This window comes from Hyperoodon ampullatus (genome assembly GCF_949752795.1).
Source record: "Hyperoodon ampullatus genome assembly, chromosome: 3".
NCBI lineage: Eukaryota > Metazoa > Chordata > Mammalia > Artiodactyla > Ziphiidae > Hyperoodon > Hyperoodon ampullatus.
The window spans coordinates 18,903,841-18,921,325 of NC_136916.1; the positions used below are offsets into that span (position 1 = coordinate 18,903,841).

Consider the following 17,485-nt stretch of genomic DNA (forward strand, 5'->3'; position numbering starts at 1 on the left):
GCGTGTGTTTGAGCCAGGCTTCTGTTTTATTTAGATTCAGAAAATTCAGTTGGTTATTTCTCCAGTTTGATTTTCTTAAAATTCAGTTTTTAAAAATTCCCATAGATGATGATGGTGAGAATAATGATGATTTAAAAGAAATTGGGGTTCCCTTTTAACTGTAAAAGTCACATCCAAGTATCTTCTTGGGAATGTTTCTCCTGTATTTTGTGTTAAATCTGGGAAATGAAAGTTTAAATTTCTAATGCACAGGTTAAATTTGAATTTGAATTCATATTCCAATATGAATTATCAATTCATATTGGCAACCAATATCAATAGCCAGTTGGAATTATGAATTCCAGCTCTCTTGATTATCAAGGTCTTCTTACGAAATATTTAAGACATTATTAAAAGCTTTGAACACAGTGACCGTTGGTTCTTTCACACACTTCTTTAGAATGCTCTTCACCCATCTTCCCCATCCACCCCTGAAATTTAATTGTAACCTAACTGTAAACTTGACCAACTGACCAAGACCACTGTTACAGGACATAACGATGATTCTTCAGCCAGATACCCAGAAATCTCAGGTGTTTATCCTTTTTTTGATGTTAATTATACAAATTCTACTTCTTAGTGTGGTGCCCCGAAAACATAATCTTGGTGCAGAGTATCTTGTGCATTTTTTTTTTTTTTTTTTTTTTTTTTTTTTTTTTTGCGGTACGCGGGCCTCTCACTGTTGTGGCCTCTCGCATTGCGGAGCACAGGCTCCGGACGCACAGGCTCAGCGGCCATGGCTCACGGGCCCAGCCGCTCCGCGGCATGTGGGATCTTCCCGGACCAGGGCACGAACCCGTGTCCCCTGCATTGGCAGGCGGACTCTCAACCACTGCGCCACCAGGGAAGCCCCCTCTTGTGCATTTTTAAAATGTTCTCTAAATGATAAAATTGGCTGTGTAGGGAAGCCAAAGTTTTTATATAGTTTCTCTTAGAGAAATAAAATTCTTTATCCTAGATCCGATGTCCAGTTTTCACAAGATGATTGCTGAGAAGGTTATAGGCGGTGTCTCTGTTAAAAAGCATTGCTTTCTGTTAACTAGAAATGTGCAAGCAAGCCAGCGTGCCATAGCCTTAATTGCAGAAATGATCCACACTGCCAGCCTGGTCCATGATGATGTCATTGATGATGCAAGTTCCCGAAGAGGAAAACACACAGTTAATAAGATCTGGGGTGAAAAGAAGGTACGGCTTTTTGGTTTTTTAAATCTTTCTTATTAAATCCCATACTCTTTGAATTGCATTTATTTTCCAGATTTGTCTCATTAAAAAGTAAAATATGGGCTTCCCTGGTGGCACAGTGGTTGAGAGTCTGCCTGCCAATGCAGGGGACACGGGTTCGTGCCCCGGTCCGGGAAGATCCCACATGCCGCGGAGCGGCTGGGCCCGTGAGCCATGGCCGCTGAGCCTGCGCGTCCGGAGCCTGTGCTCTGCAACGGGAGAGGCCACAACAGTGAGAGGCCTGAGTACCGCAAAAAAAAAAAAAAGTAAAATATGCTTCATCAAATGTGGTCTTCCAGCTTTCAAAATAGTTTTCATGTCTGGTCTATATACAGATGTTTGATCATGGATAACAGCACAGAAAAATAAACTTAGTGTTTCTGCTTCTTCACAGTTTTATATAGAATTTGGTTAAGGAAGGAGATTTTTGTAGTTATCCAAAAAGCATATTTCATGAGGAATCACACCTTTTACTTTGGGGCTTACATTACTCAGCTTCACTTTAATTGCTTAACCATTTACTAACTGCCACATGCAAGAGTTTCAAGGCAAGTAAATAAAGAAAACTAATATATATATATATATATATATATATATATGTATAAATACACACACATATATACACACACATATTCATACACATCTGTATCAATCTCAGAGGGATACTGTTCTCCCATCAAATTTTTACCTTTTTAAATAGAAGCTTTATAATTGAATAGTTCATGTGTATTTTAAAGCATATTTCCACATTATTTTATTAGCATTTCTTGAAGGGGGTGTGTAGAATGTGGCATCTTGTTTAAGGATGTTTAAATCATGGGTTGAGGAAGGGGATAAAATTCAGCAAATAAAAGGGAAAACCCACAGGCCTTCTGGGAGCAGGCATCTCCCGCCACACATGCCCCTCCCTCGGCCATCCTGCCCATTTGAAGCACAAACAAAACATTAATGTGAATGAGGTTTCCCTCTCCATACCTTCCCCGCCCTCACATGTCTGTAATACCTGGTTCCCACCTGTTTTCTAACTGTATTCAAAGAAGAAATATACCTTAATTATTATCTTTACATGCTGGTTTTTCTTTAGCGCACATGATTTTGTTAAATCTTTTTATTCCCGATTTTAGATGAAAAGGTTTTGTGTCCTATTCACAGAATTCCATGCATCAGAATGTTGGTAAAAAAGGATGGAGTTTCATTTTGGAGAGGCCCTGGGTAACTCTATGACATGTCCTGCAGTCTGCTGTGTCTGTTTTCAGAGCCTGTCCTTAAAGCTTTGTACTTGAGCCCTTGGGCAAAGGGGGAAGATTAAGTGAACAAGTTAAGATTTTTCTCCTGACTGGTCCCCTCTGTGACTGCCTCTGCTGTTGGGGTCCTCCATCCTTTTTTTATTATTATTAATTAATTTATGGCTGCGTTGGGTCTTTGTTGCTGCGCGCGGGCTTTCTCTAGTTGCGGTGAGCGGGGGCTACTCTTCAACGCGGTGCTTGGGCTTCTCATTGCAGTGGCTTCTCTTGTTGTGGAGCATGGGCTCTAGGCGCGCAGGCTTCAGTAGTTGTGGCTTGCGGGCTCTAGAGCACAGGCTCAGTAGTTGTGGCACATGGGCTTAGTTGCTCCACGGCATGTGGGATCTTCCCGGACCAGGGCTCAAACCCATGTCCCCTGCATTGGCAGGCGGATTCTTAACCACTGCACCACCAGAAAAGTCCCGGGGGCCTCCTTTAGAAGACCGTGCTTACACTGTCACCTGCCTCTTTCAGCTGCAAGCCTGGTCTGCCCTGCATGGGGCCGCCTGCTAGTCTCCCCTTTTTTGCCCGTCAAACAAAACTGCTGTGTTACCAATAAAAATCCATTCATACAGCACCTCCTCCATGAATCCTCATTCCCCTGTTTGGGTTCCTATCCCTTCTTTCCCTTAACCCCTCACCCCAGCCATCCCCAGTCTGGCCAGCTTTAGTTCCAAATGCTGGAACCTTTTGGCCTCTGGGATCCCCAGGGCCAGGAGAGGAAAGAGGCAAAAGCCTAGAGATCCTGAGCCCTCACCTGCTAATGATGTAGGGTGGATGATGGATGTGTGTGTACCTATAAATCATAATGTGTACAATGACTTTATTTTTTTTATTTTTTTTATTTTTGGCTGCATTGGGTCTTCGTTGCTGCGCGTGGGCTTTCTCTAGTTGTGGCGAGTGGTGGCTACTCTTTGTTGCAGTGGGCAGGCTTCTCATTGCAGTGGCTTTTCTTGTTGCAGAGCACGGGCTCTAGATGTGCGGGCTTCAGTAGTTGGGGCGCATGGGCTCAGTAGTTGTGGCTCGTGGGCTCTAGAGCATAGGCTCAGTAGTTGTGGCGCACAGCCTCAGTAGTTGCGGCGCACAGGCTCAGTAGTTGTGATGCACAGGCTTAGTTGCTCCGTGGCATGTGGGATCTCCCCGGAATAGGGATTGAACCCATGTCCCCTGCATTGACAGGCAGATTCTCAACCATTGCGCCACCTGGAAAGTCCTACAATGACATTATAAGTGTATATTTACATTTACATCAAGATACTTTATACAGTATATGTTATATAAAATGATTAGTTGGTAAACATACTGAACATCACTAATTTTAGATACTAGAGAACTAACAGACAGTAAAAACTTGGGACTTCCCTGGAGGTCCAGCAGTTAAGACTCCACGCTTCCACTGCAGGGGGCACGGGTTCAGTCCCTAGTTGGGGAACTAAGATCCCACATGCCATACGGTGCAGCCAAAAACAAAAACAACAACAACAAATAAAAAAACTTAAAATGTGGTTATGTTGCAAATTGTGTGGATTAAAATTCCACAAACTCTATCATTTATAACTACTCTATAACACCTATCCATATCTTTAAGTATGCAAATTAGTGTATTTGAGTACAGCATGTAATTCGGTCATGAATAACTTATAATTAGTTGCAAATACAATGCAGACGTTTATTCCCAATCTAAAGAAGATTGGGAAAATATTGATTGGTGTTCAATGAAAAAAATATTTTGTCCTGGAATGAGGGGCAGTGTAATAGCGTTCTAAGAGCATTGAACTTGGAGCCAAGATTCCTTGGTTTAGTTTTCACTGAGAAAAGCATGGGTTGGGCCGTGCTCTGGTGCGTACTAAGTACTAGCTGGATAATTCCCGCTACACGCCCTTAGGAGTTTGGTAAATAGGAAAAATGTGGGAAGACAACAGTATCCAAGGGGTGCTATGCTCACAGAAGATCTGAGTGAGGGGTCTAAGTGAACTTCCTGCAGGTGCCGCCTGAGCTAATTCTGCACATGACTCTGCCAGGTGATGAAGGGGAAGGACTTTTTTGAGCAGAAGAAGCAGTAAGTACAAAGGCACAGCCACATAGTTTGATGGGAGAGCAAATGGTCCAGCGTAACTAAATGAAGGCAGTGACATTTTGCTGGGGCTAGGGATGAAGCCAGAGGGTCAGGTACTTCCGTCTCTAGGCATTCATTTCTTCAGCTCTGGAATGGAGAGGCGGACGGGGTCATCTCTGAGAGCCCATCCGGTTCAAACAGCATCCCAAATCTGTAGCTGATTATAACATAATCCTGCTGAGGAAGAGGAAGGGGGAAAACTTATATCCAGGATGACCCCTACCTCCCATCCTGTTTCTCTTCTGAGAAGTTAACTTCATTGTTGGCTCTGATGCTCAGATACTTTTCTCTGAAAGTTTTCTTCTCTTCTTTTCTAGGCTGTCCTTGCTGGTGATTTAATTCTTTCTGCAGCATCGATAGCTCTGGCACGAATTGGAAATACAACTGTTGTATCTATTTTAACCCAAGTGATTGAAGATTTGGTGCGTGGTAGGTTAATTCTGACTTTTCTTCTTTTTTATTCAATCTTATTTTTTTGCCAAGCAAACAAAAAACCCTCACATGACCACTTTCCTTTTTCATAGGTGAATTTCTTCAGCTCGGGTCAAAAGAAAATGAAAATGAAAGATTTGCACACTACCTTGAAAAGACGTTCAAGAAGACTGCAAGTCTGATAGCCAACAGTTGTAAAGCAGTATGTACGTTCTGTCTCTTTTCAAGTTAAAAACAAACAAACAAACCTCCTAGTTCTTTCTTGGGAGCTAATTCTCCTAGAAGAAATTTCACTGGAGAACCTTAAAATAGTAACCGAAATCCCAAGAGGTCATTGAGAAAAGAATTGCATCCCCAGACAGTGGAGAACTTCTGCTGAGGTGTCCATTTTTGCTGTCTTCTTTTGCTATGCAGACATCAACTTTTCATCTTTCATCCCAAGAATTGAATCAAAATAAGCTTTATAATATATTCCCCAATCTAATTTCCAAATGGTATAACATTTTTTTAAATTAATTTATTTATTATTTTTGGCCGTGTTGGGTCTTTGTTGCTGCATGTGGGCTTTCTCTAGTTGCGGTGAGCAGGGGCTACTCTTCGTTGTGGTGCACGGGCTTCTCATTGTGGCGGCTTCTGTTGTTGCAGAGCATGGGCTGTAGGCGTGCAGGCTTCAGTAGTTGTGGCACGTGGGCTCAGTAGTTGTGGCTCGTAGGCTCTAGAGCGCAGGCTCAGTAGTTGTGGCGCATGGGCTTAGCTGCTCTGCGGCATGTGGGATCTTCCCGGACCAGGGATCAAACCTGTGTCCCCTGCGTTGGCAGGCAGATTCTTAACCACTGTGCCACCAGAGAAGTCCCTAAATGGTATAACATTTTGAACAACTTATCGTAAATAGTTTCTCTCGTGATTATCACACACACTGTTTCTTACGTTTTACGTATAAAAAGTAATGAAGTGCTGTGTTCTTAAGTATAATATTGACCTGGGAGAAAATATATAACTATCAGATTGTACTGGTGGTCTATATACTTTTCTTATGAGTAGTAGATCCTCCCAGTTATATGAAATATAGACAAGCCATTTTCCTTCCGAGTATAAATTGAGTGTGAACCATAACTTTTTTTACCCCTTGCTTTCTCTTTGGCCTTCCCTTTACTCTTCACATAGTTTTTCTTTTTAAAAATCAGTTAGTATTATCCTTAATCTGTAGACTAAACTGTGGTATTCACTGCTAGCCCATGAATGAGACAATTCTCTCCATAGAATTGTTCATCTGACTGTCTCTCAGCCTAGCAGATATAAATGAGATGAAAACTGGGCAAGTAAGAGTCCCTTGTAATTAAAGCAACAAGAAAGGAAGACTTCTAAGGGCCAAATGTCAATTGCTGTCGTGATACATAATTAACATAATTACATAATTATGTAATAGTTATACCATAATTACAGTTAAAGAGAGCTTTTTCTCAGGCCTCTCAGGTGAAAAAGTCCTTTGCCAGTAGTGCCTCTATTTGGAAAAGTGTCAAGAAATGTGTAATTTGTAAGCCAGAAAAGAATGAGAGCAACATTTCTTCCTAAAAAGACCTAAGTGAAACCCTAAGGAATGTGAATTATGTAGAACATGCTGGCCACAATCTCAGCCATTTTTGTCTTTTTATTGAAAGAGCATTTTCTTTTTTTTTTATTATTATTTCCAAGAAATTGCGGGTGTAGTTTTCTAAAAAAAGAGAGACAATAATATGATAGACACTAGAATGCTAAATAAAAGAATAACTGATTTAAAATGGGGGCCATAAAGCTGTGACCTTAATCCTTCATTGGATTTTGATGCCAAAATCTCCATGAAGATGGAGACCCATCCTCATAAGGCACATTACTGTGTTAGGGGAAGCTCAGTAACAACTTCACAGGCCTGAGGCTGCAGTTAGAAGCACTAGCAGTTAGTGGGGCTGTTGGAACTGGAAAACCTGAGGGTCATTGTCCACACAGGCCCAGGGCAGCAGCGTGACACTGGAGCCAGAACATGAAATAGTGCACTCAGTGATCGAATCCTACAAGGGCCCGCAGAAGTGGAGCCACGTCATCAAGGAAAGACTTAATTCACTCTCCTCTGCTTAGGAAGCCAAAGACAGGATAGCACTTGTATTCGCTTATAAAGAGGACCTCATCCTTCACAGATTAGCAAGTTAAAAGTGGACTTGCATATTAATATGGCCCGAACCTCGTTAAAAATGAAATGTTTTATACTGTCCACTAGGAGGCATGCTGGCATCACCCCAGAACTACCCACTTTTCATGCGATGTATTCCTAAGCTCCAGAGCTGTTGGAATAATAAAGCAGAATCCTAGTGTGAGCTCTCTGAATAAAAGTTTCTATATTTAAGTGCCTATGGGTAGAGATGTTCCAGAGGTGTTATATATTCAGAATTGCTATTTTTGTGCAATCTTGGTACTTAAAATGCAAAGACGTGAGCTCTGAAAGAACGCATGCAAAGCAAATTAGAGATGCCAAAAGGAAGGAGTAAGGAGAATTTAAACGTCAGAATCATTATAGCAGAACTAATGGAATTCCAAGATGTTATGGGAATTTGAAGGAAACTTAATAGCTTAAAATTCATTGTCCTAAGAGCTATTTAATGGAAAATAGTATTAAGATTAAGAGAGGGCTGTTCAGGATTGCTTTGGGACACTGATTGATGTTAAAAATAGAAGTAATCTTGAAAGATGATTGGCTCCTTGTTTCTACACATAGTCATGCAAAATACGTTGTGTAGCTTACCAATGAACACTATGCCTCGTTCCCCAGAAAATCTGATGGGAATGAGACCAGAGGGGTCTGGTGGCCCATCTGGTGTTACTCAGTCAGACGGTAGCTGAGCTGGGATTTGAACCCAGAACTGTGTACGATAATCCTACAGGTTCATGTATTTTTCTCATTTCTTTCTGAATTTCTTTTCTCTCGAGTGCTGCATGTGGCCTGGAATCAATTGACTGTCTTCTTGTTACCTCATTTTCAAAGCTACAGAGGGCCACCACAGAATTTTGGTTTGTGGGTCATATCTGCTGAACACCTAATTTTGGTTATGATATTCTTATCTAATCTACAAATAGACCTTATTCAAATTTTAACAGTTATTGTAATATAGTTATATCAGTAACAAATGGGAAAATTTTTTTTCTGGCCCAGGATCTCATGTGGCATTTAGTTGTCAAGAATCTTTTTTTTTTCTTTTTTTTTTTAATTGAATTATAGTTCATTGGTAGTATAGTTGTGTTAGTTTCAGGTGTACAGCAAAGTGATTCAGTCATATCTGTATCAGATTATTTCCACCATAGGTTATTATAAGATATTGCATATAATTCCCTGTGCTATACAGTAAATCCTGTTGCTCATCTGTTGTACTTATAGTAGTTTGTATCTGTTAATCCCATACTCCTAATATATCCCTGCACCCTATGGTCAACATAAGTTTATTTTCTATATCTGTGAGTCTGTTTCTGTTTTGTATATAGATTGATTTGTATTGATTTTTAGGTTTCACATATAAGCGATATCATATATTTGTCTTTCTCTGACTTCACTTAGTATAATATTCTCTAGGTCCATCCACGTTGCTGCAGATGGCAATATTTCATTCTTTTTTGTGGCTGAGTAATATTCCATCGTGTATATATACACCACATTTTCTTAAACTGATCATCTCTTGATGGGCACTTGGGTTGCTTCCATGTCTTGGCTGTTGTAATAGTGCTGCTATGAACATTGGGGTACATGTATCGTTTTGAAATAAGAGTTTTCATCTTTTCTGGATATACGCCCAGAGTGGGATTGGTGGATCATATGGTAGCTCTATTTTTAGTTTTTTAAGGAACCTCCGTACTGTTTCCATAGTGGCCTCACCAATTTACATTCCCACCAACAGTTCCCTTTTCTCCACACCCTCTCCAACATTTATTTGTAGACTTTTTGTTGATAGCCATTCTGACCAGTGTGAGGTGATACCTCATTGTAGTTTTGATTTGCATTTCTCTAATAATTAGTGATGTTGAGCATCTTTTCATGTGCCTGTTGGTGATCTCTGTGTTTTCTTTGGAGAAATGTCTATTTAGGTCTTCTGCTCATTTTTTGATTGGGTTGTTTTTTTGGTACTGAGTTGTATGAGCTCTTTGTATATTTTGGATATTAACCCCTTAATGGTCACATCATTTGCAAATATTTTCTTCCAGTCCATAGGTTGTCTTTTCTTTTCGTTGATGATTTCCCTTACAGTACTGTGCAAAAACTTTTAAGTTTGATTAAGTCTCATTTGTTTACTCTTGCTTTTATTTCTTTTGCCTTGGGAGACTCATCTAAGAAAATATTGCTGTGATTTATGTCTAAGAATTTTTTGCCTATGTTCTAGGAGTTTTATGGTGTCATGTCTTATATTTAGGTCTTTAAACTATTTTGAGTTTATTTTTGTATGTGGTGTGAGGGAGTGGTCTAAGTTCATTGACATACACGTAGCTGTCCAGCTGTCTCATCACCATTTGTTGAAGAGACTACCTTTTCTCCATTGTATATTCTTGCTTCCTTTGTTGTAGATCAACTGACCATAGTTGTGTGCGTTTATTTCTGGGTTCTCTGTCCTGTTCCATTGATCTATCTGTTTTTGTGCCAATACCATGTTGTTTTGCTACTGTAGCTTTGTAGTAGTATTGTCTGAAGTCTGGAAGGGTTATGCCTCCAGCTTTGTTCTTTTTCCTCAGGATTGCTTTGGCAGTTCTGGGTCTTTTGTGGTTCCATGTAAATCTTAGGATTAGTTGTTCCAGTTCTGTGAAAAATGTCATGGGTATTTTGATAGGGATTGTATTACATTTGTAGATTGCTTTGGGTAGTATGGCCATTTTAACAATATTAATTCTTTCAATTCGAGACTGGGATATGTTTCCATTTCTTTGAATCATCTTTAGTTTCCTTTATCAATGTTTTATAGTTTTCAACGTATTGATTTTTCACCTCCTTGGTTAAGTTTATTCCTAAGTTGGTTTTGGGGTTTCTTTTTCTTTTTGAAGTGATTTTAAATGAGGTTTTGTTTTGTTTTGTTCTGTTTTTTTTTTTTTTTTTACTTTTTCTGATATTTCATTGTTATTGTAAAGAAATGCAACAGACTTCTTTTTATTAATCTTGTATCCTGCTACCATGCTGAATTCATTTATTCTAATAGTTTTTATGTAGAGTCTTTAGCATTTTCTATATAGAGTATCATGTCATCTGCAAATAGAGACAGTTTTACCTCTTCTCTTCCAATTTGGATACCTTTTATTATTTTTTTTCTTGCCTGTTTTTTTTTTTTTTTTTACTACAGATTCTATTTCACTTCTAGTGATCGGACTGTTCAAATTATCTGTTTCGTCTTGACTTAGTTTTGGCAGGCTGTATGCTTCTAGAAACTTGTCCATTTCTTCTGGGTTGTCCAATTTCTTGGCATAACTGTTCATAGTATTTTCTTATGTTTTTTAGTATTTCTGTGATATCAGTTATTACTTCTCTTCTTTCATTTCTTATTTTGTTTATTTGGGTCCTCTCTTTTCTTCTTGGTGATTCCTGGCTAGAGGCTTGTTGATATTGTTTATCTTTAAAAAAAAAAAACCAGCTCATGGTTTTATTGATTTAAAAAAATAATATATTTATTTATTTATTTTTGGCTGCATTGGGTCTTCGTTGCTCTGCAGGCTTTCTCTAGTTGTGGTGAGCGGGAGCCACTCTTTGTTGCGGTGTATGGACTTTTCATTATGGTGGCTTCACTTGTTGCGGAGCATGGACTCTAGGCACGCAGGCTTCAATAGTTGTGGCACACAGGCTCAGTAGTTGTGGCTCGCAGGCTCTAGAGCGCAGCCTCAGTAGTTCTGGAGCACAGGCTTAGTTGCTTCATAGCATGTGGGATCTTCCCAGACCAGGGCTCGAACCCATGTCCCCTGCATTGGTAGGTGGATTCTTAACCACTGCCACCAGGGAAGTTCCTATTGATATTTTAATCTCTCTTTTATTTTTTTCTTCTCTGATCTTTATATTTCTTTTCTTCTGCTGACTTTGGGTTTTGTTTGCTCTTTATCTAATTATTTTAGGTGGTAGTTTAGTTTGAGATTTTTCTTATTTCTTGAGGAAAGCCTGTATCACTATGAACTTCCCTCTAAGAACTGCTTTTGTTGCATCCTGTAGATTTTTGTAAGGTTGTGTTTTCATTTTTGTTTGTCTTGAGATATTTTCCGATTTCCTCTTTGATTTCATCATTGGCCCATTGGTTTTTCAGTAGCATGTTGTTTAGTCTCCATGTGTTCATTTTTTTCCCCCTTTTTCTTTCTGTGGTTGATTTCTAGTTTCATAACGTTGTGGCCAGAAAACATGCTTGAAATAATTTCTGTCCTCTTAAGTTTGTTGAGGCTTATCTTGTGTCCTGGTATGTGGTCTGTTCCTAGAGAATGTTCCATGCATGCTTGAGAAGAATGTGTATTCTGGGTTTTTTTAGATGCAGTGTCCTGTAGATACCAATTAAGTTCAACTGGTCTATTGTGTGATTTAGGACCTCTGTTGCCTCATTGATTTTCTGTCTGGAAGATCTGTCCATTGATGTCATTGGGGTGTTAAAGTCTCCTACTATTATTGTATTCCTGTCAGTTTCTCCCTTTATGTCTGTTAGTATTTGTTTTATGTATTTAGGTGCTCTTATATAGGGTGGATATATGTTAGCAACTGTAATATCCTCTTGTATTGATCCCTTTATCGTTATATAATGTCCTTCTTTGTCTTTCTTTATGCGCTTTGTTTTAAAGCCTGTTTTGTTCAATTTGAATATTGTTATGCCTTCTTTCTTGTCCTTCCCATTTGTATGAAATGTCTTTTTTCATCCCCTCATTTTGAATCTGTGTGCCTTTTGCCCTGAGGTGAGTCTCTTGTAGGCAGTATATTGTAGGTTTTAGGTTTTTTTTTTTTAATCCATTCTGCCATTCTGTGTCTTGACTGGAGCATTTAGTCCATTGACATTTAACGTAATTATTGACAAATATGTATTTATTACCATTTTAAACCTTGTTTTCCAGTTGATTTTGTAGTTCTTGTTTGATAATTTCTTCTTTTTGTTTTTCCTTTTGTGGTTTCATGGTTTTCTTTTGTATTATGCTTGAGTTCCTTTCTTTTTTTGGTTTTTGTGAATCTGTTGTATGTTTTTTATTTGTGGTTACCCTAGTGTTCAAGTATGTAGACTCATAACAATATCTACTTACTTTAGACTGATAGGTTCAAATATATTCTGAAAGATCTACATTTTTTTACTCCTCTCCCATATTTTGTGATTTTGATGTCCTGTTTTACATCTTCATGTTCATCGTTTTGCTGTTAATTGTAGTTATAATCATTTTTACAAAATTTTTTGATTGTTTTTTCATCTGTGTGCTGTCTTATTTAAGTGATCTTCAGTCCTTTTATATATATGCCTTTCCTATTATGTTTTTCTCTTTCCTATAGATTCTTGCTTCTTTTCTATTTAGAGAAAGCCTTTCAATATTTCTTTTAGGGTAGGTTTAGTATTGATGAGCTCTTTTAGTTTTTGCTTGTCTGAAAAATTCATTCTTTCTCCTTCTATTCTAAATGATAATCTTGCTGATTAAAATACCCTAGATTGTGGGTTTTCCCTCTCAGGAATTTGAATATATCATGCCACTCCCTTCTGGCCTGCAAAGATTCTGCAGAGAAATCAGCTGATAGCCTTATATGAGGGGTCCCTTGTAACTGACTCTGTTTTTCTCTTGCTGCCTTCAGAATTCTCTCTTTAGCTTTACCTTTTGCCATTTTAATTGTGATATGTTTTGTTGTAGGTCTGTTTGGGTTCATCTTGTTTGGGATTATTTGTGTTTCCTGTACGTGGCTATCTATTTCCTTCTTTAGGTTTGGGAAGTTTTCAGCCATAATTTTTTGAAATGCATTTCTGGTCCCCTTCTCTCTCTCTTCTCCTTCAGGAACCCCTATTATGCATAGGTTGGCACGCTTTGTATTATCCCATAGATCTCGTATGTTGCTTTCATTTGTTTTCATTTGTCTTTCTGTGTGCTGTTCTGATTGGGTGATATCCATTATTCTATCTTCCAGATCACATATTTGTTCTGCGTTATTTAGTCTGCTTCTAGATTGTTTTTTATCTTGATAAATGATGTGTCTAATTTTGATTGGTCCCTCTTTACAGTTTCTAGTTCCTTGTTATGGTGGTCAGCATTTCTTTCAATAGTTTTTCTTAACTCCTTTAGCATTTTTATTACCTCCTTCTTGAACTCAGGGTCTAGTAGACTGGTGAGCTCTGTTTTATTGGTTGTTTTCTCAGGGTATTTCTCTTGTTCTTTTGGGAGTAATTCCTCTGCTTTTTCAATTTTACTTAACTTTCTCTGTTTCTACGAATTTAGGAGAATCAGTTGTCTACTGTGGTCTTCAAGGGGTGCTTTTATGTGGGAGTGTTCCCATGTAGACTGTGAGCCAATATTTTTGGTGTGAGGCCTGTTTTTGGTGTGGATGCCAGCCATGTTGTAGAGTGTGCTGGCTATTATCCCCTTGATAAGGGGTGTGATTGGTGTTGTGGTGACCAGAGCCTGCACTGGAAGTTGGGCGGGACCTCCTCTTTGCTCTGTGGCTGTCACAGCCCTGTCAGGGGCAAGGTCTGCTCCCCAGGTGTTGGAGTAGGTGCCCTAAGGGTTGGGTTCAGTAAGCCTCTGTTGCCCTTGAGAGCGTGCTCTGTTCCAAAGGAGGTGAGTGCTGAAGCAAGTGAGGCCCATGTGGCCACCATGAAACTATGCGCCACCAGTGCAGGCATCTGCACCTCTGCCCAGAAGTGGCCCAAGGTCATGTCCCTTTCTCTGTTGTGTTTTTCCCAGACCTAGTGCTATGCTGTGGTGTGGAGTGGGCTGGTGCTAAGGGCTGGAGCATTGTGGCTGCAGGTGGCTGTGCTGCTGCCTGGGGCTTGGACTGCCTCTCCCAGGACCTGTTGGCCCCAGAACCGGCTCCAAGCTGGGGTGTGGGGCGGGCAAACCAGAGCATAGCTGCTGGGGAACGAATTGCTGCGTACTCCTCCCCAGGGGCTGTCCGCCCAAGACGAGCATTTCTGTGGCATCACCTGGTGTGTGCACTAAGTCTGCATACCAAGTCCACCACTGACGGACCCACCTCCACTATGTGCACGCAGACAGTGGGCTCTGAGGTTCGGCCTGGATCACGCACCAGGCCCTCCCGGCTGTCTCCATGCAACTAGACCAAGTCCTCTCCAGGGCCCGTCCACCCCTGTCCTCCTGAGATTCAGTGCCTAGCTGCTGTTTATACTAGTAGCCCCATCTGGCGTGTGTTTTGGACTGGGAGGTGTGGTGAGGTGGCAGGTGGCAGTGCCCGTCTGGGCTGTGACTGCTGGTAAGCCCGCACACACGCACTCTTCACGAGCAGAGTCCAGGCCCCTCCAGCCCTTCTGTCTATCCCAGTGGACCTCCCAGCAGACGGGGGCTCCCCAGGGTAAGGGCCTGCCTTTGTGGACCTCTCCTCCTTCCCCATCCCTCCCAGGGGCACCAGTTTCATCCTGATGCCTTTTTTTTTCGGCCTATGCAGTTACGTAGAGATCTTTTTTTGTAGCTCTAGTTGTAGGTGAAATCTTCTGCCAGTTTGCAGTTGGTTTCCTGTGAGAATTGTGCCACGCGTCAGTGTATTTTTACTGTGTGTGTTTGTGGGGGGAGGTGCGCGCCACGTCTTCCTGCTCCGTCGTCTTGCTCCTCTCTCTGTCCTGCATCTTCGGTCTCTTCTAATCTGGAACAGTTTCTCAGTCTTGTCCTTATATCACCTGGATATCTTGAAGAGTACAGGCCAGTTATGTCGCTGAGCCCCTCCGGTTGGGTTTGTGTGGTATTTCTCAACATGGGGTCCAAGGCTGTGAATTTGGGGCAGGCACACCACAGGAGCCATGCTGTCCCAGCAGGTCATCACATGGGGAGGCCGGGTGCACCGTGTCCCTTTGTCCTGTTACTGGTACATTCATTTTGATCACTTGGTTAAGGTCGTGTCTACCAGGTTCTTCCATTTAAGTTTACTGTTTTTCCCTATTTGGGGGAAGTATTTTGAGATTATGTAAATGGTTCTGTTTCATATCAAACTCTGACTCTGGTTTTAACATCTATTTGTGATTCTTTCCTGAGACAGTTGCCAAATGACGGTTTAATTCCGTCATTTCTTCTGCACATCACTTCTACAGTAGACTTGGTATTTTATTCTAAGGAAGAGCTTATCTGTATGGACTCTTGGGTTCTATTTTAGTCTATGGATTATAACCATTACTGTTATTTTAATGCTCAGTTGTCCCATATTTGGCCAATGGGAAAGGCCCTTCAGCCTGACTCCTGTGTCCTTTTAATCTGTCGCTGTCATTCTTTCAGTACTTCCTTAATTTCTGGCAGGAGATATTCCAAGCTTGTCTTGTCCTCCCCAGCGCTGGGGTCCATCATTTCTCCAAGGGGCACTGGTTCCTTTTGGTGGAGAATGGTATTTAGAAACCAAGACTTGGACACTGGGTGTCATCGCTCCTAGGCTCTCCCAGTGGACACAGCTAGAGAATGTGTGTGTGTGTAATCTATGTGGACATGTGTATAGCTGTGTCTTTATCCATCTGTGTTTATTCAAACCCCTGAGGTACCATATTGTTACCATACTATAGGTTTCATGACTTATACCAACATTCTGTCTTTCCTTACTTGTAACTTCCTTCCCCAAAAGTAAGAAACATGGACCCCATTCTCCGCAACATATTTATTTGCTCAATCCTAGAATATACCATACGGGGTTAAAAATTGATGGCTCATATCTCTGTGAGAAAACCTAGTAGTTCAGTATTTATAGTTCCTTTTGTCTTTAGCTTCAGGATAACATTGTCAAAGTTCTGTGTTCAAAATTTACCTTTCTCCCTGTCTCGCTGCAGTGGTTTTATTATTTGAAATATAGTTCGGTTCCTTTTTATTCCATTTTAGGGATTCCCTTCCATTCTGACTGATTTTGTGCTTTGGTTTCGAGGTGATTGTTGTTTCTAGCATGTGAAGCATTAACGTGGCTCCGGAAGTCAAGTGTACAAGAGGTGACTGCCCGCTCATCCCTTTCACCCTGGCCCTACCCGATCCTTTCCACCCACCCTGTAAGTCACCAGTCTCCTTAGTGTCTGCTTCCTCCTTCCTGTGTTTCTTTTTACACAAATGAGCACATACATGTATGTTATTTCCCCTTCTTTCTTACAACAAAAATCAGTATTATACTCTACTGCTTTCTGTGTTGCTTTTGCATTTGCTTTCTGCAGTTAACAGTATACAATGGATGTCAGTCCATGCCGATTTGTAGACTCTTCCTCTTTTTAAACAGCTGCATCGTATCCCACCATGTGGACATGGCATGGTTTACTCAGCATTCCTATATACAGACATCCCGATTTCTGATATAACTACAAATAACACTGCAATGACTAAGCTTGTGCAGATGTATTTTTGTGTTGTTAGAGGTGTGCCTTTGGGCTCTGTTTTAAAGTAACGGTGTATGTGGTTTTGTTAGAATCTGTCAAACGTCCCTCCATGAGGGCTGTGTGTATGCGTTTCCACCAGCAGTTTAGGGGCGGGTCTTGCCTGTTTCCCTACAGTTACACTAACTGAACGTGGCCTCAGACTTTAATATTTGACCGTCTGATAGATGAGAAATGGTATTACAGTGGGGTTTTAATTTACATCTCTCCTTTCTGAGTGAAGTGGAACTCCTTTTAAGATCCTTAAGGGCCGTTTTTATGTCTTTAATATTTGTGAATTGTCTACTCATGTCTTTTGCCCATTTTTCTAATGGGTGGTTGGTCTTTTTTCCCTCTCAGTTTTAAAGAGATCTTTATATATTAAGAATATTAGCCCATCATCTGTGATAACTATGTTGAAAATGTTTTCTCACAATATTTTCTGTTGGTTTCTGACAACAACCTGTTTTGATTTTTTTTGTGTAATGGTGGAGCTCCAATAATCTCCATTATTTTTATTTATTATTATTATTTTTTAATGTATTTATTTATTTTGGCTGTGTTGGGTCTTCGTTGCTGCGCGTGGGCTTTTTCTAGTTGCAGCGAGCAGGGGCTACTCTCTGTTGCAGTGCGCAGGCTTCTCATTGCGGTGGCTTCTCTTGTTGTGGAGCACGGGCTCTAGGCGCGTGGGCTTCAGTAGTTGCGGCGCACAGGCTTACTTGCTCTGCGGCATGTGGGATCTTCCCAGACCAGGGATTGAACCCACGTCCCCTGCATTGGTGACAGATTCTTAACACTGCGCCACCAGGGAAGTCCCTCCATTATTTTTAATAAATAATACCACAGTACGTATATTAACTCTT

General features: G+C 40.6%; 1 protein-coding gene across 1 annotated transcript in view; it reads left to right on the forward strand.

Annotated features, from left to right (window-relative positions):
• PDSS1 (decaprenyl diphosphate synthase subunit 1) overlaps positions 1-17,485 on the forward strand; it is a gene marked incomplete at its 5' end in the record, with an annotated part of 45,972 nt that overhangs the window by 16,897 nt on the left and 11,590 nt on the right. The window contains 3 exons of the mRNA XM_079699943.1: positions 1,083-1,224; positions 4,977-5,088; positions 5,184-5,293. Coding sequence (XP_079556069.1) covers positions 1,083-1,224; positions 4,977-5,088; positions 5,184-5,293 — 364 coding nt within the window. The remainder of the gene's footprint in view (positions 1-1,082; positions 1,225-4,976; positions 5,089-5,183; positions 5,294-17,485) is intronic.